Here is a 27,603-nt window from a genome sequence, read left to right as displayed (position 1 = left end):
TAACAGTGAGAAATGACTTTTATTAAAAACAGTATATCCATTCATATAAACTGAATGACCACAGGGACGCCGTCTTAAAAACCAAACTTAGTAAGATAAACAAATTACAGTATATAAAACTATATACTGTTGAGAGGCTGGTGGGACTTGAGTTACAGCTCAAAGCATACACTTACTAAAATGATTTACTAGGAAAAATGCTAAACAAATAGGAATGTTCTTAGAAATTAAATTGATGATTATGCATTTCGATCCATGCGCACATCAATCTCTCTGCCATTGATCTTTATGCCGTTCATTATCCTACATGCCTTTTCAGCGGTTTCTGGTGAATCAAATCTGACTGTTCCACAACCTTTGGATTTTCCATTCTCCATTTTTACTTCTGCAAACATCACATGACCTGAAAGTCAAAGAACAACGATCAAGAAAAGACCAAACATTTCAAAATGTAACTTAGTGATACTCAAAAGCATGCAAATGCTATCAAACTGCATGTGCGCCCATGTAAGAAAGGTGCGGTGGACTGGAGACACATTTTTTGCGTCCTCCATTCATATGTTAACACCTGCATTTTTAGAATAGACATTCTTTTGTAAACGTCAACAGCATCCCACCTCCACTGGTAAAACTGAGTAACGGTGGATGCCAGTTTTGCTTGCGATCCTGGAGAGGCAGATCTGATATGTTTTTAAATGGAACCATATTAGATATCTTTGCACGAAAGGGCACCCCCTCTGCAGTCACAGTGAACAAAGTTAGAATAAGTGAAAATGCACTTTTGGCAAAAGGAGAACAGTCCTTAATGAAATTTAAATTGGCAAACGTTAAAAAATACAAACGCTCGTAAATTTGGACCAATTCAAAACTATTTCATGATCTAACTATAAGGAAAAGTGTGTAGATCAGCTTTCGGAAGGCTGACATTACAACGCTATAAAAAAGGCCACTGGAATTATGCATCAGTGGAGGGCTAAAGTATGCGTCGGGCCGAGTAAAGCAACTAGATCACCATGCCGCAGAAAGCTCTAACAGTAGGGCATGTCCATCATATATAGATATAGGTCATGGGGCGAATGTATGACGTTACTTAATATGCTATTACTTAGCATGCCTTTTCTATGAAGTATTTACTTCACAAATTCCTTTACTTAGCAGTTTATTACACATGCCATTACGTCGCAACATCATTTAAAACCATTAAATTGCCATTACTTAGCAGTACATTACTTCACAGGATTTTACTACGCATGAAGATTCTCATTTTTTCCCTACACAACACTACCCTCCACGCCCGCTAAACTTCCCAAAACCCTAACACTACACCACATCACTACCCTAAACCCTAATACACTACCCCAAACACTGAAACACTACCCCCTACACCAGTGTTTCCCAAACTGTGGTCCGCAGACCCCCAGGGGTCCCTGACATTTCCAGGGGGCCCGCAGGCAGCACTTCACACCCCCACTAAACTTCTCGCACAGCCTCAGTGTCCTATCAGCGCCAGGAAACTCATGGTGACAGTGCGCTCAATAAATTCCCCTTAACATTAACAGTTAAAAGCACTACAAAGTATAATGTTTAATTAGTAGATTACAAAAAACAATAAAAGTGTCAAGAAGATAACAGTGAATAATATCCCTGCTGGAGAGGAGTGTTGTCCAGTGGCAGCTTTGCCTTATCTAATGTAGCACGTGCAACTATGCAGAAGTAGGGCGTGCCCGGTCCTGAGAAAGCACTAGAGACTAGCTTCATTTCATAGAGCCGCCTAGGGCTTCTGTGGTAAACAATATGAAGTTTATTTCAACCAGAAATTTTATTTTTAATGGTGTTGTCGTGAAAATGTGTTTCTGATCAACCGTTTATTTTTGGATCAACGTCTCCCCCTTTTTTGATCTGCTCCTGGTGCCAAGGAGAGGATGTGGGGTAAGGGCCAGAAATGCCAACATGGGAGTTGGGAAAAAGGTTCGAGCCTCCGCGTCGGCTGAACATCCTGCGATTCTGGGCAAATCACTTAACCTCCCAGTGCCAACCAAAAATGAATGTGTCATTGTGTAACATAGGTGGCGCTCATGTAAAGCGCTCCGATACCTTTGGGTCAATGTTTCCTTTAAAGCCGAGACACCTTCGGGTATTTGTTGCGCTATAAAAGTCGCGTAAATAAAATAAATAAATAAAAACTGCAAAAAGTTAAATTGCATTGGGTACAAATCTGGCCTCGCTTTAGGCCCTTCCACGCGACTCCGAAGGTGCTCAGAAAATTACAGTAGGGCTCACTCCCACCCTGGCACAGACAGCTCAAAGCTGTAATCCTCACAGGCGCTATTTTGGAGTGGGGGCCAGCTGAAGTGGACAGATCTTCAAAATGCACCTGCCCGATCCAAAGGAAGCAGACATACCTAATCTGATTTCGCGCCCCAGCTAGGACTTCTGTATGAAACAATTTGGAGTTAATGTCAGTTACATACCGTTTATATTTGATGGTCCTTTATTTGTGTTTAACAAGTGTTTGAGCATTTGGTACATATTTAGGTCAACTTCACCCCATGCTCTCACTGCCCCCCTTCAAGCCTTGTAGTGATTCTTAGCCCTGGGGCTTAACTTGGTAAACACGTGTCTTGGGTTCAAATTGCAGCTGTTTTATACACGAATCCCTGACCAGAGCAGAGCACAAGAACAGGATGTGCCCAGGGAGGCAAATGCTGTGACTCTTCCCAGACATGTCGCAATACTGTTCTGTGCTTTTGCTATAACTTTAAAAGCATAAAAACCTGGACACGGGAGAGGGCGGCATTTTTCAATCCTCGCCTAGGGCGGCAAAACACCTAGAAACGGCCCTGGCACAGAGGGTTAATATGCCTACTGCAAAAAACATGTACCATGCATTTATAAAACAGTATTTTTTACACATGGGCCAGTGTGTTACTGATTTTTTCAGATTATTTTGTTACTGTGCCGTTCACAAGTGAGAATCGTAATCTAGCAGTGACCTATAAACTGTCAAACAGCTGCTTGCAAACTGCAAGGTACAGTTAGTGACTTCTGTTTTTCCCACTCTTTCATTATCCTGATGCTGCTAAAAAGGTTTATTTGGGTGGAAATACATTGTTATTGTTAAAGTCAATGCTAGCCACTGTGTTATGTTCTGAATCCTGAGTTTGTGCTTCTCCAGACCAAGCACTCTTTAAAAATGCCTACCAGTATGGATAGCCTGTGAACCCTACATCTTGTAGTCCCCTTTGCCTTCTGTAACATTTTCTATACACTGATTTACATGTATGATTTACTGTCTATATATGTGTGAGATTTAAAGTGCTCTGACATCCTACAATGGTATGAGAGATGCTATAAGACAAATGAAATACATGTGACAAAGGGGCTATGGAGAGATGAGGCATTGTTGCAGGGTGATAGTGAGGAAAGCATTGAACCCCAACAAAGATTGTCGTATTCTGGTGCAGTCAGGTCTTCATTTACTGTTCTTTATAAAGCTAATACAATTCAAAATATAATGATAAATGTGTTGTAGACTGCACCATTGTTTCCTAAAAAAATTTTTTGGGGAGGGGGGGGGGGGGGGTAGCCTCCTAAAATCTCCTTTGTAGTGGTCAGGCCCACTCACTGCACTTGGTGTGCAGTGTATGGGGACTGGTCTGAAAACATTTGCCAGTGCAGCTTTTGGTTTCTAGTCTGGCCCTGGCAGGAGCCTCGTACTGCAAAATAAAACCAACCATTGAAAAGTTAGTCCAGGAGATGCAGCACCAACCTTCCCATTAACTTCTTGTTTTCTTGCAAATTCTTTCAATATAAAATACAACAGAAGTGGTGGAGTGTTAGCCTCCTTGGCTTAACACACTCGGCCACTTCAGAAACGCAGAGCTGCACCATATTTACAAGAATATAATGCAAGCCTGCGTTTCCCCTGCACTGGCGCTAAATATAACAGGGCAAGATTGTTTATGTGCAGGAAGGGGGACCTTCCTGTACATAAACAATCTTGAAATGTCATTTTGTCACTTCTATGTGTGCTGCTTAATGCAGTACACATGGAAGTTACAAAATCTTTTTTTTAAAGATTGGCGATGTGCAGGAATGGTCACCTTCCTGAACATAAACAAACCAATGCGTTTTGCAAATACAAGGAGAAATAAAGCATTTCTCCTTGTTTCGCCAAGTTAAGACCAGGTTTTCCCTGGTCTTAATTTTGGAGTTGCCTCCCATTTACGCTGCCCTTGTAAATAGGAGGCAGCATCAAAATCGATGGGTGTTTCAGGGGAAACTCCCACCGCAACACCCACTGCGCACCCTTTCACGCTAAGCATTGGGTGAAAGGGGGTCTAATTTACAAGGCACCGTTATGCCATGTTAAGTAACTTAATGCTGCCTTGTAAATATGGCGAGGTCCCTATCACCATGGGAACGTCACAAAAAGTGATGTTCTCATGGTGATCGGGGCTTGTAAATATGCACCTAACATCATTAGTAATTTGAGTATTTGTTTTGTGTGCACACGTGTTATTTTTTCCTATTACTGTTTTAATGTTTGAAATTTAAATCCTACAAATTGCTTGGGGGTCCCTGGCTTCCAGTGGTGACTCAGTGGGGGCCCTCTGGAGTCAAAAGTTTGGGAAACACTGCCCTACACTACAACACTATCCTAAAAGCTATAACACTAACCCCTACACTACAACTACCCTAAAACACTACCGCCCTACAACACTACCCTAAGTACACTGCCACACTGACTTCTCTGCCCGTGGTCCCTCTCTTCACCTTCAACCATAGATCCACTCTTCTCCTGCGAAGTGATGGCATATGCGAAGTAACGGCATGCTAATTGAAAGCATGCGTAGTAAAATTCGGAGCCTGTAATCCTCCCCCATCACATACACATTGGCATGTGCTGTAGTACACAGAGCACCCGGGAAGCATCGTCTTGCTCATGGCTATTCATCCCCTCAGGAATCGCAGCAATTTTCGCACAATCTTTTCTAGCAGTTCACATTGGAGGCATAGGTCTTATATCATAGGACACTTCTGAGCTCAGGTAGATCCCCCCGATACTTGACAGGTATTGGCCAAGTACATCTCTGTGGGTTCGGTCATCAGGATAGGATAAAGAACCAACGTATCTGCGTTGAACAGGAATCCCAAGTGGGACCAGACCTTTATTACGGTGTCATGTAATACACCCCACACGTCCATGGGATTTCTCGATGTCAGCAATAGCTCATCCGCACAACACAAGATAACCTACAGTTTACCTCACATCAGGTTCCCAGCATCTTTGAGTCGGAGGGGTATACGTTTGGCTAGTGAGTTGCACAATAACAATGGCGAATATCAGTTGAGGGGCACCCCTGTCCAGTCCTCTTCTCTGCTAACCACCCTGCTGTTTGTGCATAGCAACGTCACCCACTTCAAGTAATCTGCTCCCAATTCACCTCTGCCCAACGCTGGTTTCATAAATGTCCAGTTGACTGAGTCAAAGGCCCCGAGGGGTTCCAAGCTGGCCACCGAGCAGGGCTGCATCCCAAGCATTGCCTGTAACATAAGGCCTACTGAATATTAGCGGTGGCGGAGCTACGACACCAATTTCTGAGACACAAGGAGCTGTAGTAGCACCCCGCACCTTAATTCAGCAGTTTTGCGTCAGTGTCCAAAAGTCCTAATCTGTCAGATTTGACAGTTTAAAGTGGTTCATTATGACGTTGGCGATGCTTTTCACACCCCATTAGCCCCCTCCTTTCTCCTGCTCACCCCTGCCGACACCAACCTTACTGTGAGGAAGCTAAGCTTTGAGCGAAATGAGGTGTGGGGTGGGGGTCTGGTGAGGTTTGGAGATACCATTACCTGCACAAGGGGCCCTCCGCTGACTCATTGTATTCATTATCAGCAAGGGCACCTAATTTCTCACTGCCTAGGGCGTTCTCAGCAAAGGACAGCTCTGGTTACAAGATGGACACAAGTATACATGCATCGCACATTTTGACAGGGAGCTCTTTCATATATTTGGGATTATGCTGCTTACATTTAAGGGAATGCAACATTATTTGCCACCACGTCAAATGTGCTTAATCAAATAGCTTGGGTAATTTTATATAATGAGCAAACTGGAACAAGGAGTGTCCCCGGACACAACAGTAAATCAACTTAACCGTACATTTACAACTGCTTTCTCCACTTCCTAGCAAGCAGCAAAAAATCTGCAAATAGATTCGGACTTAAGTTTTCACGGATGTCAATATCAAGTCTTGTTGACTGGGGCAACAGCCATAGTGGTCAAGGGACAACTGAATCGCTGCCGGTTCTGGGTTCCTTCTCCACTCCCCCCCCACCCCCCCCACCAGCCAGCCGGGCCTACTGCAAGCCCAGGAAACGTGGCAGGTGACAACTGTATAGATCAGAGCAATAAGGGTTAGTAGGTCTCAACAGGAACATCACTGCAGTTGCTGCAGACTGATTATGGGGCGGGGACAACATCAAAAATTCGAACTATAGCCGGGTGCCCTTTTTAGGTCTCGGCCTGAGCCAGCGCATGCACTGTTCTCTGCAGAGACATTTAGTAGGGCTTTGAGAAATGCTACTTTGCCGGCGATAAGCTTGCTAGAACGCGTACAAGAGCGTGTGCATTATAGCGAGCTGATCGCCAGCAAGGTAGCACTTGCGGCGCGTCGCCAATCTAGTTTTTTGGGGTTTTTTCATGCTTGTTTTCTCCAGTGTCGTCCATGGTGCATGGAAATCGTATTAATATACGGCTTACTACGCTGACCTATTCCGAAAATCTAAATGAGCAAAGATCATTCCTTACTAAAAAAGACAATTGGCTTTCATACCAAAACCTTTCACGTCCTACGTTCAAAACGGGATGTTTCTTGCTTGGCACCTATATTTAATTGAAACAGCCGAGTGATGCGCGGGCTTGGGCAGGCTCCACAGTAGTCTGGGGCGGGATAAATTCACTTCCCGATAGAAGAGCTCCAATCAGCATAAACCCTGCACCTGCATCCAATCAGACTCAGAATGACTCCCTCTCCCGATCTCTGATTGGCCGTAGCAAATCCTGTTGTCCCGCCTTACACTGCCTGGAAGTCCGAGACTACAACTCGCCCGTTGTGCCATTTTAGTTGTTGTGACCAGATGTTATGTCAACTGAGCACCACTGATGTACTTTTGCTTTTACATATCATTATCAGGTGTGTTGGTTCAACTGGTTCTATTAAAATTAAGACTACAACTGTCAGAATGCATTGAAATGTTAAACTAAGTTCAGGAACAGAAAAGTAGTGCTGTTCCTGCTTTTGGACTGGTAAAACCATAGAACCATCTCGTGTTAATGGACCTCTAGAAATGTTCTCAATTGTGTGTTAGACTTCCGATCATTCGGAGGCCAGTTATACATAGTGTAACTAGTACTCTATCTTTCTTTTTCATTCAAACGTGCTTTGATATTTACATATCAGGGTACAGTGTCATGCTGTTCACACTAAAATGAAAGTGGCTTACCGGTGTGTGTGGTCTGGCCACAACAAATGTGTTTGCCTTTTAAGCACGTACAGAGTTGGTTACAGAGTGCCCCAATGTTAGTGCATCACCGTGGAAGGGGTGGGGGCTTTTGTTAATGAGCTTTAGCTCTATTTCGCATTTATAGACCTGCTTTTGCGTGATCTGAATTTCACAGTATTCCGACTGATCTTATTTTGCTGACCATAATAGAGTAGCTCTTTTGGGTAAGTTAATTATTTGGTTCATGGTGCGCATACTTGTCAGCTGTTCACTTTGTCACAGCAGGTGCATTAACCCACAGACTTCGACTATCTCATGCTGAAGGGGCTAAGTTTTCTTGTGCAGACTTCAAAAGCTTCCCCGTGTTGTTTCGAGAGTTTTCAAAGCTCTTGCTGTTACTTAGATACGGCACCACCAGTCATCTGCAGTCCAAAATGTATGTGGAAGATGTAAAGTGTCTGCAATGAGGGTCTGTGTCAACTGTCTCCCGATGCCACGTCGGACGGTGCAAAGACAAAAAGATTACTCAACATCAGATTCGTTTAACAGCAGCTGTCATTGAGCCGAGGTTTCAAATCAAATAGTTTGAGAACTTCTAAGCATTGTGCAGTTTATGACAGGTGTACCTAAACGCAGTATTGGTTTCCTAATTTCCCGATTCACTTTGCTCTGCTCCTGCCCCTCTCCCGCCCTGTTCACTATGCTCCAGCCCACTTCCCACCATGCTCCAGCCCACTTCCCACCATGCTCCAGCCCCCTCCCGTTGTCTGTGTTTCCTTTGATCTATCAGCCATCCAACACCGTGACTGATCGTAACTTCTACAAAGCGGCAGGGCACCCAGGATAATGTGCTGCATGACTAACCACTTATAAGGCCCTAAAGTTGAGACCTATTGGCTATGCCAATGCTTGTTTTATATGAGCAAGTGCGAAAAAAGTTACTAGTGGGAGACCTCGTATAATGTGCTGCTGAAATTGAATGGAAAGTGCTTGGCAGGGAAAAAGGAGTGAGGAAAAAATGCCATATAATTTTAAGTACAGGAGACCACACTTAAGTGTTCTATTTTTGCTGTGAATCCGGACTCTCCACAAATAAGAGCCAAGATAAACAAGCATTTGCAATGCAATAGGTCTTCCATTTACACAAGTTTAAGCTATTGGAATTGTAAAGGACAATGACTCTGTACCGAACAGTGATGGACGTACATAGTGTGGTAGTGGAACTGCTGATATTTGGCATGTTTGTGAAGGACTGTGGGCTAGTACACAGATGTTGCTGTCCAGTGGGGTGTGAATACAAATGTGATTTCATGCATGCTTGCTCCTGGGAATGCGTTGCACCATTCGCACAGGAACGGAACTTGGTTAGAATAGACCTGTTTATTTATATAGTTTGAGCATTTTTCTTTTTCCCCATTTTACATACATAACATTTTATTTAATAAAAAAAAACAGGACGCAAAGGAACCGTTAAAAAACAGAATACAGCTTGAAACACTGGAAAGCGTAATGGAGTGCCGTTTTGCACTCTTGCTGTATGTGGATGCTTTTAATAACTAACTAGAGCATTTGTAAATTTCCCGTTACCACAACGTGTCTAACAGAGCTACTAAGCCCTGCAATTAACTCAATATGACAGAATATAGTGGTATCATTTTGCCTCTCGCCAGTAGGAAGGACGGCTGCAATAACTTTGCTGGGGTTCTAACATGGAAACTGCAGATCACCGCATGTTTCAGAGGCGGGCAATCGAATCTCCAAGGCATCCTGCTGGTTTATCATGCGTAATCGCTACAATTTGATACTATCCTGTAGGGTTAACATTTTCCAGCTAGTAGTAATCCTTGCAGAATTTTTTTACAACGTTCCCACTCCTTTTGGGGCCTGTAATGTTACCCCGGTGTGATTTAGTCTCCTCACCCGGTACCATGAGAAGGGAGCCGAAATCACATGACCCGCAGTGGCACCTTGTGAGGGGGCAGATATGCTAATTTGCCAATATCCGTGTTACTTCTGATCGGTTCTGAGACATTTTGCAGTTTAATATTGCGCGAACTTAACCCGAAGGTATTAGAGAGCTTTACATGAGAACCAGTTGCATTACAGACGGAACGGACGCATTCAGAGCCTCGAAATATTAAAAAGGCTGTCTATTTTTTGTGCTAATATGATAGATTTTAAGCGGGTTGCACGGTCTGCAGCCTGGCAGCAGAAACAGCATTTAGGTGCATACGATTTTAGGTCGGTCAGTCTGTCATTCTCCTTAGAAAAACTTCCGACTGAAATCCTTGTCCTAATTGTAATCCTGACACCAAACTGCCGCGTGCTCATTCCCAACTCCTGGGGTACTAGAGCTCTCCTAGTCTGCAGGCGTGGAGCTCAGGGTGTGAGTGAACACAAGTATTTCTCCCCATTTCAGGTTAACACACTCACTTTTGTGAGCTAGAGGGGAAGATTCAACTGACAGGATACCGGCTCACATGTGGCTGGGCCATCACTTCCGGAGTAAAGAACGGCCTTGTGAAGCGAATGCGGGTAGGTTATTCCATAACATGTGGGCCATGTGTTTACGGACGGGTCCTAAAAACAGTTTACAGTGACGCCCGCTTAGGTTGCCTAATAAATGTCAACAGTTTGCCCATTGGCTCCACTAAACGTCACTCATTGAATTTCCTTGAAGGAGAAAGTACAGTAAAGGCTATCGGAGCTTCAACATGTTGGGAGGCGGGAGTTATTAGCAAAACTAAAAATGTTTTTATATGGAAACTACGTCCTAACTACCTACTGGCGACAGCCACTAGTCCATTATATATAGATACAAACACATGCAGCTAATCATAGATTGAAGATTGGTTATTGGGAACGGATAAGCAAGTTAGCAGGGATCACATTTTTTGGCTGCATCCTTCCAAACTGGAGAGCTGTGACCTGACCAGCTGCCGCCCCCATCTCTTCTTAAAGCCGGATGCCAGCTCCTCTGGTATTTGTCTCTAAGTTTCAGTAGCTACAGAGAAACCATTTATTCTGGACTGCACTCCATACACTCATTTGACAGGCAAGAAGCAAAATGTAATCAATGATTTCTGCACTGGTCAGGTGCAATTGAAAGGCTTTCCGCAAGTGATTACCCTACTAATCCAAGACCTACGCACCCCAGTTTCTCTAGAGACCATCCGCATAAATTGAACAGAAGCATAACATAACATAAAGCGGTTTTATAGCGCGCACAATTACTCCGGAGTATCCTGGCGCGGAAAGAGGGGAACAGTAGTCGCAGAGCATAGACCAGCAAACGTACTAGACAGCTATTCTAAACAGGTGAGTCTTCAGCGCTTTTTTAAAAGCAGTGAATTCGTCAATGCTACGCAGAGCCGCAGGGAGGGCGTTCCATGCGCGCGCGGCCTTTACTGACACAGAGTGGCCTCCCAGCCAGACACGCCGGAAGCGCGGGACCAGCAGCAGATGTTGTGCTGCTGAGCGTAAATCTCTGTTAGGGAAGTACCGCGTGAAACGTTTCATCAGATAGGCAGGGCCACGCCCATTGATGGCATTATGGGCCAGAGTCAGAATTTTAAAGGTGATTCGATGCTGTACCGGCAGCCAATGCAGGCTCTCCAGATAACTTCTAACACTGATCCGCCTGGAGATATTCCCCAAAAGTCTGGCGGTGGAGTTTTGAATAATCTGGAGCCGCCCGATCAAATAGGCTGGTGAGCCACTGAACAGGGCATTGGTGTAGTCCAGGCGCGAGAGAATTAAAGCTCTCGCGACTGACTCGCAGGCCGAGGCAGGCAGATAAGGGAAAAATTTTCTAAGACTTCAGAGTCCCGAAGCAGCCACCAGTGAGCCTCTTGATGTGCCCCTCAAAGCGAAGGTCTTCCCCAAACCAGACCCCAAGGTTTTTAGCCAAGGTGTTTGAGGCACATGGTGCAGGAAAGCCCACCGGCCACAGTAGGGATCGAAAATCAGGGGGGAACTGGCCATGGAGCAGGATTTCGGTCTTGTCCTCGTTGCACTTCAATTGAGCAGACGCTAACCAATTGAAGACTGAGGACAGACAGTTCTGAATCTGCTCAGTGTCCAGCGCCTCTCCAGGCCAGGTAAACAACAACTGCGTGTCGTCCGCGTAGGCTATAACTTTGGCTCCCAGTTGTTCTGCTAGTTCAAAGGTGTCAAATATATATTAAAGAGCAAAGGGCTCAAAGTCGAGCCCTGTGGGACTCCTGTCACGAGTGGTCTAGCCGATGAAGAGTAAGGGGGGAGCCAAACCTGTTGGGATCTAGCCGACAGAAATGAGCTCAGCCAATCTAATGCAAGACCTCCAATGCCAATGTCGGCAAGCCTGGTCAGGAGGCGTTGGTGGGGAACCGTGTCAAACGCGGCAGAGAGGTCCAATAAAATTAGAGCCGCTCTGCCGCCACCATCCAAACACTCTCTGACCGCCTCCGAGATTTCCACAAGAGCCGATTCCGTGCTGTAGGCAGCACGGAACCCGGACTGTGCCTCATGAAGAGCTCCGGAGCTTTCCACAAACTTGTTAAGCTGCTGAAAGGCCAGTTTCTCTCCAATTTTTGCCAAAGAAGGAAGCAGCGATATCGGACGGTAGTTAGTCAGAACCGCCGGATCAGCACCGGCCTTTTTAAGGAGGGGCAGAAGTGTGGCTTGTTTCCACTCAGAAGGCAGGCTGGCTGATTTAAATGAAAGGCCGACTAAGTGTGATACCTCCTGAACAACTACGTCGGCAACAGCCGCTAACACTCTTGCTGGACAAGGGTCCGATGGTGACCCGGATTTCAGAGATTTAATCACAGCAAGAGTGTCAGTAGTTGAAGGAGGGGCAAACTCCGTCAACCAAGCCGCTGGAGCCCTCAGAGGAATAAGGTGTGTTAAGGCATTTGAGGGAATAATAGCGGCAAAGTTGGCCTGAATAGCCGCGATCTTGTCCTCAAAAAACCCAGACAGACTCTCACACCAATCTTTAGAAGCTGGAACTGTCCGCTCCTCCGCACAAGGGGACAGAAAGCTGTTAACAATTGAGAAGATCTCTCGGCTGTTATTGGCTTTGGCGATCCGATTGGCGTAATAGATGCCCTTTGCCTTTTTAATACTGGCGTAATAGGTTCTCTGTTCTTTTCGCAGTGTTTCCTTGGCCAAAGGGCAGTAAGATTGACGCCAATCACGCTCAAGTTTTTTACAGGCCAATTTGAGGGAACGTAGCTCCGGGGAGAACCACGGTTGAGAGGGGGAAGAGCGCAGTCTGCCTCCCCTCCCTTTGGACGAGACTGAAATCCCCGACACCATCCATTCGTTGAAGGATGATACCGATGTGGTAAGGTTACTACCCAAAGTAGGGCGATTCTTAATCAAAGTAGCCGCTAAAGTAATGTTATTGATTTTATTGGTGCAAAGTATATTAGCCCTCGCGGTAGAAGGTCCCAGGGATGGCCAAGTAAACCGAATCAGCTGGTGGTCGGACCATGTCAGAGGTTCAGGGGCTTCAACCTGGAGAGGAAAGTTAGAGGAGATCACATCCAGGGTATGCCCACCTGAGTGCGTGGGTAAAGAGACCCACTGGGACAGGTGGGCCAAGTCCAAAGCGTCACGCAGACCTTTACTCTCTGGCAGATCCGCCTCCTCAACATGAATGTTGAGATCGCCCAGCAGTAAAAAACTAGGGAATCCGAGTGCTCGGGGGGTGATAAGATCACTCAGACCCGAGAGGAATGATCCCACCGGGCCAGGAGGCCGGTAAATGAGGGTGGCCCCTAAAGTGAAATGCGGAGAGAGAACCACAGAATTCATAGCTTCGCCCCCATCCAAGATAATCGGGGGATCCGCATGAAAAGTCAGTCTCTCAGAATGATGGCAACCCCGCCTCCTCTTCCCAGCGCTCTGTCCTTACTGTGAATTTTATAGCCACGGGGGACAGCTAACTCGACAGCCGGAGCGCTGGACGCCGTGAGCCAGGATTCAGTCACAAACAGGAAGTCGAGTGAGCCGCCTGACAGCAGCTCGTAGATATCAGCTGCATGTTTGCACATTGAGCGCGCATTAACTAGGGTAGCCGAGAAAACATGTGAGGCCGGCACCTGGGGAGAGGGAGAGGAGAGTGTCACCGTGCAGCAAAAGCCACAAGTCGGGCAAGAGTCGAGGCAGGGGCATATCCGCGCATCCTCCCCCGCATTCCGGCACAAAGCCGAGCGCAGCGACAGCAGCTGCTCCCTCGAGTACCGACATATGGACTTAGGCATATTCCGAGGCAGAAAGGCACCCTGTCCTGCGCCCGTCACGGCCGAGGCACGGGCGCAGACGGGCTGACCTTTGGCTTACCTTCGGCGCGCCCGCCACGCGTGGCCGCTACGCGTCCAAGAGGACATGGTAAATTTGTAGGAGTGTGTCACTCCCCCAGCTAGACCGCTGCCACAGGTTCAGCCGGGGAGAGGACTCCAAGTAAGATGGCCGCCCGCCCTCCACACAAACGGCACACAGCCGCGATGGAACGGGGTCGGGTAGGCTCACCTAAGCAAACAACAGTAGTCAGGTAAGACTATAAACAAGCCCCAGACGTTTTGCACAATTTTTAAGCTGCCCCCAGCTATGATACAGACTGACTCGAGGAGCGAGTTCAAAAGGATGCAAAGAATAAAAACAAAAAGTCCCAATCACTGTTGGTTCCAGAATGAGGTTAAAATAGTTAAAATATTCACACGAGCGTGTACACAGGAGAAGCGGATCCGAATGAGCTGTGCCACCGCCCACTCTTACCGCACAGTGCTAAGACCGGTGGCTGAATTTGTAGGAGCGCGTCACTCCCCCAGCTAGACCGCTGCCACAGGTTCAGCCGGGGAGAGGACTCCAAGTAAGATGGCCGCCCGCCCTCCACACACACGGCACACAGCCGCGATGGAACGGGGTCGGGTAGGCTCACCTAAGCAAACAACAGTAGTCAGGTAAGACTATAAACAAGCCCCAGACGTTTTGCACAATTTTTAAGCTGCCCCCAGCTATGATAAGCAAAGTACAAATCCTTCTGTACAGCTCACAGATTTGACATCTCAAAATCAAATGTTACTTTCAACTGTAGATAGTAAATTTACAATTTAGAGACCCGGAAGAGAAAAACTACCTCAAGTAACTCCTCTCCTTTAAAGCTGTCCTACTCTAGAACTTCAGCAGTCACTTGGTCATAATGTAGTGTTATTTTAAATAAACAACAGTTCACTAACAAAATTCAACTCCAGCTGTTGCATGGCTCGCCCAATGAACTGACATTAGTATCAACAACCAAATTGAGCTCACTCACCACACTGGTTGAATCTTTCCTTCAGTTTTGGCCACGTCAAATCAAAGGGAAGCTAGAAGAGAAAAAATATGTAATGAACCATGTATATTAAATGTAAAACATTTTCAAGTTTAAAATACCACCACTTACATTTCGCACAAATATTTGGCATCCTTTTGTGAAAGTTCGATCCTTTTTCCACCTCCCATCCGATTAGCATTAAATCCACCCCCGTACTATTTAAAATCCACCAAGCCAAATGCCAGAGCATTGCTACATACGGAGCCGGTGTATGGGGCTATGTAAACACGGCTGAACTTCAAAAAATCCAAAACGGCCTTGTAAAATACCTGTTGGCCCTCCCTCAGAGCGCCCCCACATACGGATGCCATATTGAGCTTGGGATTGACTACCTAGCTGATTACATTAAATGTCAACCAATGCTACTATGGCACCGTATCTGGTCTAAGCCTGAATGTCATCTCACTCGTGCCCTGATTTTGGATTGCTTGGGGCTGACTTCCTGGAAAAAGATTCCATGGTTGGCATATGTTGTTAACTTTTTGAAAGATTTGGATCTTAACCAATATGTAACAGAGCCATCACTAATTAGTGAGCTAAGCAGAAAAACCCTTAAGTGCCACTGTCTTCACCATCTCAGGGAACTTCGTTTGAGCGGCGAAGTACCCAAGCAATCAAATGCTCACATTATGATGGTCCAAGTGTCACCAGGTATACAGCCTTATCTCACTTATTATTTGTCCAACCACGAAAAATACCTACTAACCAGGTTCCGTTTTAATTTGTTTTTCCGATTGGTAACTTTCCCAAACCCATTAAACTGGTCTCATGACTTGGAGAAATGCCCATGCGACAAGGTCTCGTCCCAAACCACTATGCATGTAGTCTTTTTCTGCCATTTCCACGCCATATCACGCAAACGCTGGGTTTTGCCTGTGTTGCGTTGCGATGGGGCTGAGGACCTGCCGACCAGCGCTTCTAGCATTGCAACAGCTAGATTCACAATATGCGGCAAAGACTTTAGCCATGTATTTGAAATCATGTTTAATTCGTAAAGCAATAAGGAATGAAGACTTAAATCCATGAAATTTTGTACCATGTAGCTGATTGAAAGTGTATTTTCCCTTTTTTTCTTAATGTTTTAGGCTTTTTAATTGTATTATAATACTGTAATAACATTAATGTGTTTTTTATATGAATATGTCTTAAAAATCATGTACTTTATGGTTAACAAATTGTTTAACCGAATAAAAGAATTTGATTTGAGAAAGAATATGTAATGAACCATGTATATTAAATATAAAAAAAATTCAAGTTTAAAATACCACCACTTACATTTCGCACAAATATTTGGCATCCTTTTGTGAAAGTTCGATCCCTTTTTCCACCTCCCATCTGATTAGCATTAAATCCACCAAATCCTCGATCCATATCTAGGCCAGCTCCCATTCGATCGAAATTGGAACCCATTCGATCCATTCCCATGCCCACTGCCATGTTATTCATTGCACCCATCCCACCACCTGCAAATAGAAAAATCATCATAAGTCAGTCACACATGACAAAATAATATTGTCAGACATACTTGGGGGTGAGGGGGTATCAGGCACCCCTAATCATGCAGAAAGCTACCTCCAATAGAGTGGAAAGAACAAATGATGCAAGCATAGGATGGAGACATTGAAGGTACAGTAAGTGCCAAAACTGACATTTCAGAGGTAAAAGTGGGGAAAGCCTAAAGCGAAGCAATGGCATGCAGCACTCAGGCCGTAATGGAAAGCGTGCCCAGCAAAAAACGTTGTACTCAAACCCTGCATTAAGACAATAGGTAACAACGTGCAGGGCTAGAATTGGCCACAGATTGCACATCCACCAAATGTTTGAACATGGTTAAGTCTTACTGCCATTTCATGCGTTTCTTACATACTTCTCACTTCATGCCACTTCTACTATGTTCATGCAATAGATTAAGTTACACATAGGAGCTTGTATCAGATGGGACAATTTAGGGACTACACTTGCAAATGTTCTTTGCTTCAACCGTACTCCTTCACCACTGAAACCTATTGACATTGGATCCTCGTATATCTGGTTACACTTTCTTGTGTAAAAAAATTCTAACAGCTGCATTATCGCCTTTACAGAAGATTAATTGGCTATTACACGTAGCACTATAGATTTACTTTGAGCACGTTGAACATTGGCAATGCATATTCATGTGCAAGTACCTTTATTTTGTGGGGTAAGTGAAGGTCAATTTCACCACTTACACAAAGTAAATTGGTTCACAAATTTACTTTTTCTTTATGCTTTTATTGGTTTTTTCCCCACAGGTAGCCAATGCTTCTCGTCCTAACGAAAAGTTCGATTATATTTGCATAACTCCAAGTAGTACCACAAGGTCTTCCCATTTAGAGAAGAGAACACTCATGAAATGAAACAGTTTATTGATGAGGTAACCATATAATGTTACAAGTTTAAGTTAACTGTCTTAAATGTCAGGAGTTGGACTTTGCTAAAGTCTGCTGATCTCCCAATGATATTGCATAAAACGTTACAATTTTGGTCTACTTGGACCTCTTTACTCAAGCTTTCCATTCCATATAAATGTATGCAAAGAAATTGTATAACATGGTTTAAATAGTAAGACACGAATTGAATACAAGTTTCCTATACTGCCCTGACATTTCGAATATATGTAACCGTTTTGAAATATGTAACCGTTTTGAACCTCGATTAGATAAGCTATCATTTTTAGCTAAATATAAGGATTTGTGGAGTAAAGCCTAAAAAGAGTTCATGGCCTCGTATAATGCACGATTAGGTTCTATATAATAGAGCAAGCAGACTGCTCCTAAACATATCAGTGTCAATATGTAAATAGAAGTATTAATGTGTATGTGTGTCAAACACTCAATTGTAGATATATGTTGAACAAGGTGTTAAAATATTATATGTGGTCTATGTTTTGTAGCCCTGAAGAGGTCTTTAAATAGGACGAAACGTGTTGGCTACGTGAAGAAAAAAAAAAGACTACATTTGCGAACCAATTTACTTGGTGGAACTGATTGCTTGTGATCAATGTGTGCTGATCAAATATTTTCTGTAAATTGATTTGAAGCGCATTTCACATTAAGAAACTGAGGTTTTGTTTCTTTTGATCCTTGCACCATATGTTGATAATTTCCCAAGATATAAATAAGTGCGGTTTTAAATCCAGGGCCTCTTGTAAATCATTCAATTTCACAACTTAAAAACACCTAAAGCCAAAATGTCAGGTAAAGAGTTGTACACAAAAACCTGACTTGATTACAGTTCTAAGGAGCCAACAAGAAACTACCGCAGGCATCCCAAGCAGCACTGAGCAGTGGTAACAGAACATACTTCCATTAAGAAAAAGGTTCTGGGACAGGGAATTCTAGTCTAAAGGTCACTAAGAATACTTGCTAGAGAAAGCTTACACCTGTAAGTAAAAGATTGAGTAAGAAATGGTAATTCCAGTCTTAGAATTTTTTAGCTTACTCATTCCAGAGGCTACAGGTCCCATGCCAGGTGTCATTCCTCCAAATCCTCCAACCATAGCGCCAGCTGAGGAAAAAAGGATATAAACACTAGTTCCATTTATCAGACATTTGTAATAAAAGTACAATTCTGGTTACTATGCCAGAGCCATCAACTTGTTTCATTCATCACCCTATTAAAAGTAAAATGCAACATAAAGCATGTGTTACAATGAATGTAAAAACACATTTGCCTGGCACACAAACCAGCACATAAGTAGGACAAAAAAACCTCACCTAGAGTAAACATTTGTGCGATTGGTACAGTTCATATTCTGGGTTCATCCCTACTTTTAGTCTATTGTACCCTCTTAAAACCCTCGTGAAGCACACTACCCCACCTGAACTATGGTATTGACATCTTACTGCCCAAGACCAACTCTACCCGAGCCCACCCCTCCTCTCTCCAATTACTGCTCCAATCTTAAGCGAATATAGGAGCGACAAACAAGTTTCATTCCTCCATTCTTAACAGCCGTTGTTTCACCTATACTTTCACTCACTGCATGCATCAACAATTCTTCCATCTTCGCCCTCCAGTCTGCCCCGCCCACTTCCCCTCTGCATTATTGCCCATCGTACACCTTTCATGTACCTTACCGCCAACAGCTGTCCAATCTAAAAAATGCCATCCTATGTTTAGCCCCTCCCAATCAATCCATGGCAGTAGAACATGCTCTGGGAAAACACTTTTCGTAGGCAGTATTTGGACTGTTTAAGGTGTCTAAAACAAGCACAGCTAGCAATTAGAAAGCTGTGAGAATAACCACTCCCTTCTTAGGTGCAAGCCAAAGAATTCAACTCTGGTACTCCAAAGACTTGCTAACAAGCCATCGCCAGATAGGAAAGAAAATGAAAGAAACTGCTCTCCGTAGGACCTCTTGATAATGGAGTTCGACCACACAGATCGCTCATAGCCAAAGCAAAGTACTAAACCAACAGCATCAAGCAAGCTGTCTAAAACAATCAATCAAGCACTGCATCAACTTAATGTTAGACCCATCTATTTCTCATCCACAACGCGAGGCCATCAACCTCATTTGACATAAGATCAGACAGCACATCAAAACACCATCTCTCCCAGATCTGGCCGATGTACTCCACTCCCTCAAAGCAACGTCTTAACATAGTCCTTCAAAGTTCTCAGGATTCTCCAACCCATACTAGCCATGGTCAACGCCTCCTACACTCAGGGAACCTCCTTCGTAATAAAAATCTACACTACATCTTAATGACCATGCCATCTACCAATCCACCATCTCTACCAGAGAATGGGCAAGATCACTGAAAACGCAGTGTATCATCAACTCCAGGTTTATGTGTGCTAACCAATCATCAACTCCATGTTTGTGTGCTAACCATCTCCGCATGACTTGACAATCTGGCTCAATAACAGCCACGACCGCTCAGAATTCAACGAATGCTACGCCACTAAAAATTAACCCCGACCCAAAATTAACCCTCAGGGAACAAATTGCTAAAAAAAAAGACGGCGCTTCTGAATTTCTGTACAAGCCCTCACACTTTTGTGCCTGGATTAAGGGTGGAAGAGACATACTCCATGGGCTCCCCATACGTCACAATTACACCACAAATACATCCTACACAGAAAAGTAAATCACAATGCATTAGACATACATATCTCCGATCCCCCCCCCCCCCCCAATTGCTTGTTGACTTTACGCAAGTTTGTCACTATGAACAGAGCTGCATTTTGGCTATGTTTGCACTACACAGACTATATGCATACAACCAGACCACAATGAAAGTATAAATTGTGCATGTTAAGCTACATTTGAGCTTTTTGTGCAGTCACGCGAAAAATAGCACAATGGAGCCTGCTTCAGTTTCACGGACATCAGGTCTAAATGTAAACAGCCATTTTATTAAGTCATAAAAAGGCCACATGACTAACAGTACCAATGCACATAATCCCATCTGGGATCATTTAAAATGAAGACTGAAATATCCAATACAATAGCAAGTGTCCCATTTATCATTTCTACCCAAGTTTCCTGACGAGTGAACATAACGCTACATCACCTGCCTCAGGTCGGCAGTCCTCTTGATGCCTTATAAAACGGACAACTCCCTTCCAGATGCCCAAGCCAACTGCAGACTATATTTAAGCAGATAAATGTCCAATTAACTATCAACATCCATTTGCCAACATACTGCATGCCATTAGAAATAAGTGATTTGGTACCCGTACCCATTTGCCCAAATGAATCGTTAAATGTACGGTTCATTGTCATGTCTCCACGAGCGAAATCACGATCCATAGTATTCCCCATTCCAGCACGATACATATCTATTAAATACAACAAAAAGAAAATAAGAATATGTACCATGGCCAACATTTCGGGCACGAGCTAAAGTTAATATGCACACTACATAAGCCCAGAAATGCAGACGTTGGCTATTTAACAGACCAGCTTACCTCCCATGCTGCTTGCCATGCCTCCCATGCCAGTTCCCATTCCTCCCATGCTGTTTGTCATGCCTCCACTCATGCCAATGCCCATATTCCCTCTGAAGTCATCCACACCACTCATTCCTATGCAATGGAGAAGTAAATGTTATAGTGGGAACGGGAACAAAGTGGCAATAGTGTTATTTTTTATTTACCTGACATTCTGTTGACTCCACCAAATCCGCCCATGTTATTCATTCCTTCCATTCCTCCAAACCCACCAACTCCTGCTGAATACAAGAAACCCTCACTTAAGGAACTTGTGAAGCACAATAACGACTGAAGAAAAAAAAATGCAATATGATCTTACCTCCTCCCATCCTGTTCATTCCTCCAAACCCTTGGGATCCCATTCCTTAAAGGGTAAACGAAAGTAAATAAATTATCTTTGATTATTATTGTGTTAACTATAAAACTGAACATAAATGTTACTTTACCTCCAGGGCCCATATTTCCCATACCACTCGATGCACCCATGTGAGCATTTATAGGCTGCCCACCTGGTCCAAGACCCAGGCCAATACCCCCAAGGCCACCTGAAAAAAATAGCATCTCTGTAAACCAACAACCGACCAAAATTCTGAAGTCAGCAACTCGCAATATCATTGAATCAAAAGGAAATGTAATTGCAGTGGGACACAAATTAAATGCAAGTGGCATGCTATGGAGAAGCAAACAATTTGATTTTCATCCAATCTAGTCCATCTAAATAAAGGGCATTTTCATGTACGAGTATCATAGTCAGAAATTTGCAGCTGTGCTATTCTTAAAGACACAGAACAGAGAAATAAGTAAGAAAGCAAGTGTTCCAATAGTAAATCAATACTGCAACAGCATGAAGTAGTCTTCATTTATCGTACTTGTTGCCAAGAAAGCCAAATGTAAATGAAGTTAGCTAACCAGTGTTTCACTATAGGATATGAAGTTATTAGCAGCAAGCTACAAATTCTGGTCTTTAGCAGCCAGTGCTTGTATACGGTGGAGCTACTCTACCAGCATGATTGTTCACCATAAATACTCAAATTATAGAAAAAGATTTTCAACTTACGCGGCAACTGTGGCGTTTTACTATCAGCTATGCGGAAGTCATCCTGGGGGATTGATTTATCATCCTAGTGAAAATGGTTCAGTACAAGATTAACTTTGTTTCCAGTAAATCAGCTGGAATATACAAGCCATTTAACATAGGATACTTACCATTTTTACATGCATTGGTCTGTCGAATAGGAACTGTCCATTGAACATGGCTAAAAAAAAAAGTGTTAAGGGAAACTCCACAGCAACTAGAACACGCGCTTTTGGTGTCTGACCACATCACAACACCCAAACAAAAAAGGCTTGATTCAACTCAATTAGTAAATCACCTAGGATGGAGAGGCACCTCAAAAAGGAACAATCTCAGCCCCTGATCATATCGAGACAGCACAAGTATGACACCATTAAAGAGACAAGGAAGTGAAAGTAAAGCAAACAGGAGACAGTGTCAATAAGTGAATAAATAATTAGAATGAAAGGCCTCAGATACACATCTTTAATTGGTGGATATGTGCTTATCAGAGCAGATGGCCCAGCATTTATTTCCAGCAAGTTTCAATCCAAGCACTCACACCAGAGTTAAAGTGAGACTGGGAGTACTCACTGATCAAGGGAACCAGTTACTTAAAAGGATACAGATTGCTTGAACAGCTTCAAGCGATTGTTCAAAAGTGACTGTACCCATTCCACGACTCTTGCCGTCTTGGTCTTCTTTTATATCTGCTCGTTTCACAGTTCCTGCCATGCTAAACACCTCTTTCAGTTTCTTCCATCCAACTTTAAAATCGAGCTGAAAAACAAAATATATATATGACCCTATAAAAAAATGCTGCCCAAACTAACCTATTGGTGTGAGTGATCTAGAAGGTGGGGGGATTTACAATGCAATAGGTCTTGCATTAATTAAACGCAAAGCTTTTGGCTTTGCAAGTGGAAAACAAATGCAGTTTTGACCGTGTTTCCCTATTTATTGACTTGCAGCAACGGAGACATGTTGCGCTTTCAGAGTTTAAAGCGGGGTCACTGTTGCTACACAAGGCAATACATAGGAAAAAAATGATGCGGCAGCTATATTGTCTGAATATTGACTATCGATTACCGTATGTTGTGCAGCCATTGGCACAAAAGTCAATCAGCGGAAAAAGGGGTGCGCTGCACTTGAAAATGTTACCTTGCACGCTAATACAACAGAAAACTGAAAACCGCGCTACGGCATTGCGTAGATGTAGTGCCTGCAATGGCAGCCACGCCGAATAAGACATTAACTAAAGAGTGCTAACAAAGTGCAAATGAAATGTAACCTCCCTAAGGACTGCCACTATTTGTTACCAGGTACAAGAGTAGAAAAAAAGGGACAAATAAGCAAAGCAACCTAACAAACAAACAATGAAGCATTTACAAAGCAGTCACAAGAGCCAATTGAAAACATGGGCGGGGTTTCAAGTCCATATCACGAACACAGCATGTCTCAAAGACAGGAGAAACTTTTTTTTTTTAAATACACCCCATCAGCAATGTGTGTTTCGTAAATAGTAACCCTTTCCTTCGGCAGAAATGACGTCAGGAACCATGGGTGTTTGGAGTGGACATTTATACGTATAAAACACAACAAAGAATATCTTACTCAGCAGCACCATGATCGCATTAACAGCAGTGCAACCTGTTCAATTTCCAAAACTTGAGTAAAGAATGCAGGTTCTTTAACACAAGAGACATTTGAGGACATAATATATGACTTACATTTGCAACAAAAACAGTGGTCCCGAGTCGACCAGCTTGCAACGAGTTTATGATCTCTGGGGGTATGTTGGGATGATTCACAATATTAGGAGGTAAATTCATCATCCCGGGCCGGACATCCGCACTGTGTCCTGCTGAGAATCCACCACCACTGCGGCTTAAAGCACGGCGAGCATGTTCCCCTTCAAAATCCTGGGGGGGGAGAAATCACCAACAGGCAGTTGAAAATATCTACAATACTGCAAATGTGACAAGTCTTATCAAGAGTGCCTATTACTAGAATCCGATAACGTCTAAGGGAAGTTGGTTTAGGTGAGTTATGTTCCTTCGTAGTACTCTTTTTTCAAGTGGGACATGGAGCAAAAAATGAGTGATAAACTATCAAAATGACAGTTAAAGGCATAATTGGGCACAGCTTTAGAAAACCTACTGTAGTGGCGTATCTTGACAAAATCAACAGCCTCACCTCTTTAATGTTCAAGGGTCTTCCACTAAGATCATGCTTGGCCATGACTTCCACTGCTTTCTTGACAAATTCTGCATCTTTGAACTCAACCACACTGTACAAAACAAAAAAATTATTATCCAATAGAACGCACAAACGTAAATAGACATAAATATAAATTTATATTGGTTACTTACCCACAACCCTACAGCAAGGGATATTTTCAGATACATGTAAAGAAATAAAATAAATTAGTAAGCGAATATCGTCGTACAGAATAGCTTGCAACAACGTACAGGCCTACCCATTTAATTAAGCTAACCCTGCCTGCTTAAAGCAGGCAGCTGCATGTAAACAGCTGCCAATATAGAGATGGGCTGCCCTCTTAGTGTAAACATTCCATAACACGTTTGTTTGCTGGATCCAGTTCACAGGTAACCTGGATGGCAGCTTACTGGCGTGCAAAGATGCAGGAGCAGCACACTAGTTTAGCAGCACACTAGTTTAACTTTTATAAAAAAAAATTTAAAAAAAGCTGTGCTGGGGAGTGTAGCATTTGTGTGTTATATAGACATAGAAATACTGTGCCATTTGACAATATGCACATGAAGCAAAAGCACTGGCATGTGGGCATTTTGTATAGGCTGTGTTGTACAGCTAAACAATATAGTTCATTCATAGAGTTTTTTTATGTTTCAGCACACAAATAATTATGGTGGGTGGTTTTAAATAGCATAATTAATAGGTTAAATTGGTCTTAAATCCCTTCCAAAATATATGTGTCCATCCAAGTCGGAAAGCAGCAGAACCTGACAACACCAATTCATTTTAAAATAGGACTGGTCTATTGATCCACAGCACTATCGTGTGCAGCTCTGCAAACTGCTTGGAGGATGCCAAAAGTACAACATTGCACTACCTGAAATTGACCATTCAGTATAGTGTCGAAAAGCCAGAAAACAAATTCAGATTACAAGATCTAACGCCTAGTTTAGGTTTCTGAAAGGGGACAAAGTTTGCAAAATAGAGTGCCTTCTGCCCTCCAGTTAAATTTGAAATAGCATCCAATTATTTATCAGTGCAGGGATCCGAGATCTTCCATACACAAAAAGTAAAATGAAACTTACTTTCCAAAACTGGTACAGGTATAATGCAAAAATAAAACTGCTGAGGAAGTTTAAAACCTCAAACAGGTTATTGCCCACGGCACTTACCCTTGATTTTCCTTCAGCATCCTTAAAGAGCTCCACGTATGTAACCTCACCAACTACATAAGACATACAAAGGGAAAATACCAAGAAACAATGCATTTAAAAACACCAGCATCTTTCTTTACTGTGCCCAATGCACAACTCTACAAAGAACCTATTTTTCACCAACAATGAAAACATACCAAATGTCAATCAATGGCTACATAATTCAGCCAAATTCGAAAACGTAGCAGCCACATACTCAATAGCAATACACAACTATAACCCAATTCATACTACAAAATCATATTTCGGCCACTACGAGCAATATTACAAAAATCAGCGGCCATTTATCCTCAATTTAAAACAATTATAAAGCACGTTTCATTGACGTGTCATCTCAAGCACAACAGCTGTTTTAAGGTGACTTTCTACCTGAATGAATTCAATCTTGAAAAAAGTTTACCTTCAATATAAAAACAAATTTACAAGCCAAATGTTCACAGGAGGCAACACTTTCTAAAATTCGGTAATAAAAACCAGTCAAATAGTCATGTCACCTTACAACAGATACACCAAGCACAATTTCTCACAGACCTGCCTTACAAAATATACAGTTTTTTAACGTTGATAATGACCCAGTAAGTGGGACTTTATAATGTCATTATTCTGCCAAGGCTATGCAATGTGTGAACAAAGAACAGCAATAAGCAATTGTAGTTCGGTATCACCCGAGCGTATTGACAGTGGGCTATGCAGACAACTTGAATTCCAACGCCAAATGTACTACCAAGGAGGTACAAACAGTGTCTTAAAGACATCCATCATTGTGCATACATAAACACTAGATATTTGAATTGCCAGTAAAAATTACCTACAAGGAACCATTTTGGAAGCATGGCGGCATGCATGTGCCAATCTATGTAAGCAGTAGTCCGCAGAAGAGCACTAACTTTAACATTGCTCCTCAGCAATGCTGGTTGTCTCGAGGGAAAAGGGGAAGCAAAAAGTTTAAAATCCTCAGCTATAAAAAAAAGAGGTGGGCGTGGTTAGGGCAAGTTACCTTTGTCTCTCATGATGTCTTTAATTGCTTGCCACTTCATGTCATATGGGATGTTACTAATAAATACTCTATTGCGTCCCTGTCCCTTCCGGTCACCAGTGCCCGATCCTCGGTCCTTTTGGTACGGCTGAAACCGGTTTCCTTTCCTAGATCCTGTAGATTTTTCCTTCAGTTCCGACTTCTCTTTCAATTGCTCTTCAGACTCGCTAGTAAAACAAAAAGCCATAACAGAATTAGGTTTATCTCGTTGCAGGCACATGTACTTGAATATTAATCACAAAGCGAAATAAAATACTGTCATGCTTTACGGTGAAGAAAGTACAGGATTTAGAAGTCTAGTCTCACATTAAACTACCAACTAAATATATGCCCTCAAAACTATATCATACAAAAGTGCTATAACCTCGCTGATCTAGGTTTATAGATATGCCATTAGAATAACTTCCCGTAAACCTGTGAAACATAGTGCGAATACGCAAATTGAGAGTCATAAAATGAAAGAAGCCGATATACGTTAAGTTTGTCGCTTTGAAGAACCTTTCCGGACCGCCATTATAAAAACCCCGGAAGTAGTATTGCAATAACCGGCGCATAATGCACAACGGCACAAAGTTTGTCCATCCGGTTCAAAAGTACTACCATATAGACCGACGCCTCACAACTGTAACGAATTGACTAGACTAATATCGCACGTGATATGGGTCTGCGAGATTTACAAACCAGCAGGACACGTCGTCACAGCTTACCTTAAAAAAACAGCATTTCCAGTATTACAAACGTGCGGACGTTTCCCTCCCTGCATCAACCGAATAGCGTTGACCGCACAAGCCCCTACCGGACTACGGTCATCACCCACAAGGGAGCCCTCCATTCCCTACCACAGCCTAAAATTCGACAACACGTTTTTTACGGCCTACTACTCTTACGTAACCCGGTCTTTAGGGCAAATCAGCCGCTTATGTGGGGTCTATTTTTACTCGAACTACTAGCTTATCCGCGAAATCCTAGCGGCTACCCAACACGGCTTGCCCGGCAATCTCAAAGACAATAGGTAGGCCGTACGCTTGAACTCCATTGGAATCGCCGTTCTCCTCCGCCCGTTGGTCGTCACAGTTGTTGACCTCCTCGCTCCCGTGCTCCTGCTGGGGCTCCTCTTCCTGGGCCCCCTGTGCTTCAACGGCTTCCTGCGCCTCGTCCCGGTCCATGTCTTCCATTCTCAAGTGCCCCTTGATCTCACGAAGGCTTCCACAGCAAACAGGCCGCTCCGTCTGCACCGTTGGAAAGA

General features: G+C 43.4%; 1 protein-coding gene across 3 annotated transcripts; it reads right to left on the bottom strand.

Annotated features, from left to right (window-relative positions):
- MYEF2 (myelin expression factor 2) lies at window positions 1-27,603 on the bottom strand. Of its 3 annotated transcripts, XM_086958282.1 has the most exons (17): window positions 27,381-27,603; window positions 26,319-26,524; window positions 25,280-25,332; window positions 24,263-24,270; window positions 24,087-24,180; window positions 23,621-23,812; window positions 22,517-22,670; window positions 22,043-22,092; window positions 21,894-21,957; window positions 21,283-21,381; window positions 21,156-21,200; window positions 21,001-21,072; window positions 20,585-20,683; window positions 18,335-18,400; window positions 16,148-16,335; window positions 14,813-14,864; window positions 11-403 (listed from the first exon to the last, which is right to left on the bottom strand). In XM_086958282.1, exons 1-17 carry the CDS (start codon window positions 27,530-27,532, stop codon window positions 240-242), a joined length of 1,758 nt encoding a protein of 585 aa, XP_086814408.1. In that variant the 5' UTR covers window positions 27,533-27,603; the 3' UTR covers window positions 11-239. The 3 variants fall into 3 exon arrangements, with proteins under 3 accessions (XP_086814406.1, XP_086814407.1, XP_086814408.1); XM_086958280.1 differs by lacking the exons at window positions 24,263-24,270; window positions 25,280-25,332; window positions 26,319-26,524; window positions 27,381-27,603 and adding an exon at window positions 20,813-20,929 and having other exon boundaries at window positions 1-403; window positions 21,001-21,075; window positions 24,087-24,226; XM_086958281.1 differs by lacking the exons at window positions 24,263-24,270; window positions 25,280-25,332; window positions 26,319-26,524; window positions 27,381-27,603 and adding an exon at window positions 20,813-20,929 and having other exon boundaries at window positions 1-403; window positions 24,087-24,226.

The sequence above is a fragment of the Lissotriton vulgaris genome, chromosome 2_1 (assembly GCF_964263255.1).
Source record: "Lissotriton vulgaris chromosome 2_1, aLisVul1.2, whole genome shotgun sequence".
NCBI lineage: Eukaryota > Metazoa > Chordata > Amphibia > Caudata > Salamandridae > Lissotriton > Lissotriton vulgaris.
The sequence above is the reverse complement of the archived record's forward strand: the minus strand, read 5'-3'. Positions and strand labels throughout refer to the sequence as shown.

Bases quoted from the DNA above. Each gene is read 5' to 3' on its own strand.
- MYEF2 (XM_086958282.1), bottom strand. From the start codon at position 27,532: ATGGAAGACATGGACCGGGACGAGGCGCAGGAAGCCGTTGAAGCACAG. The intron at 21,958-22,042 runs GTAAGTATCCTA...CATTTTCACTAG, and splicing joins GACCAATGCATGTAAAAATG to GATGATAAATCAATCCCCCA. The intron at 18,401-20,584 runs GTACGGGTACCA...TTTTTTCCTCAG, and splicing joins CGATTCATTTGGGCAAATGG to CTGGCGCTATGGTTGGAGGA.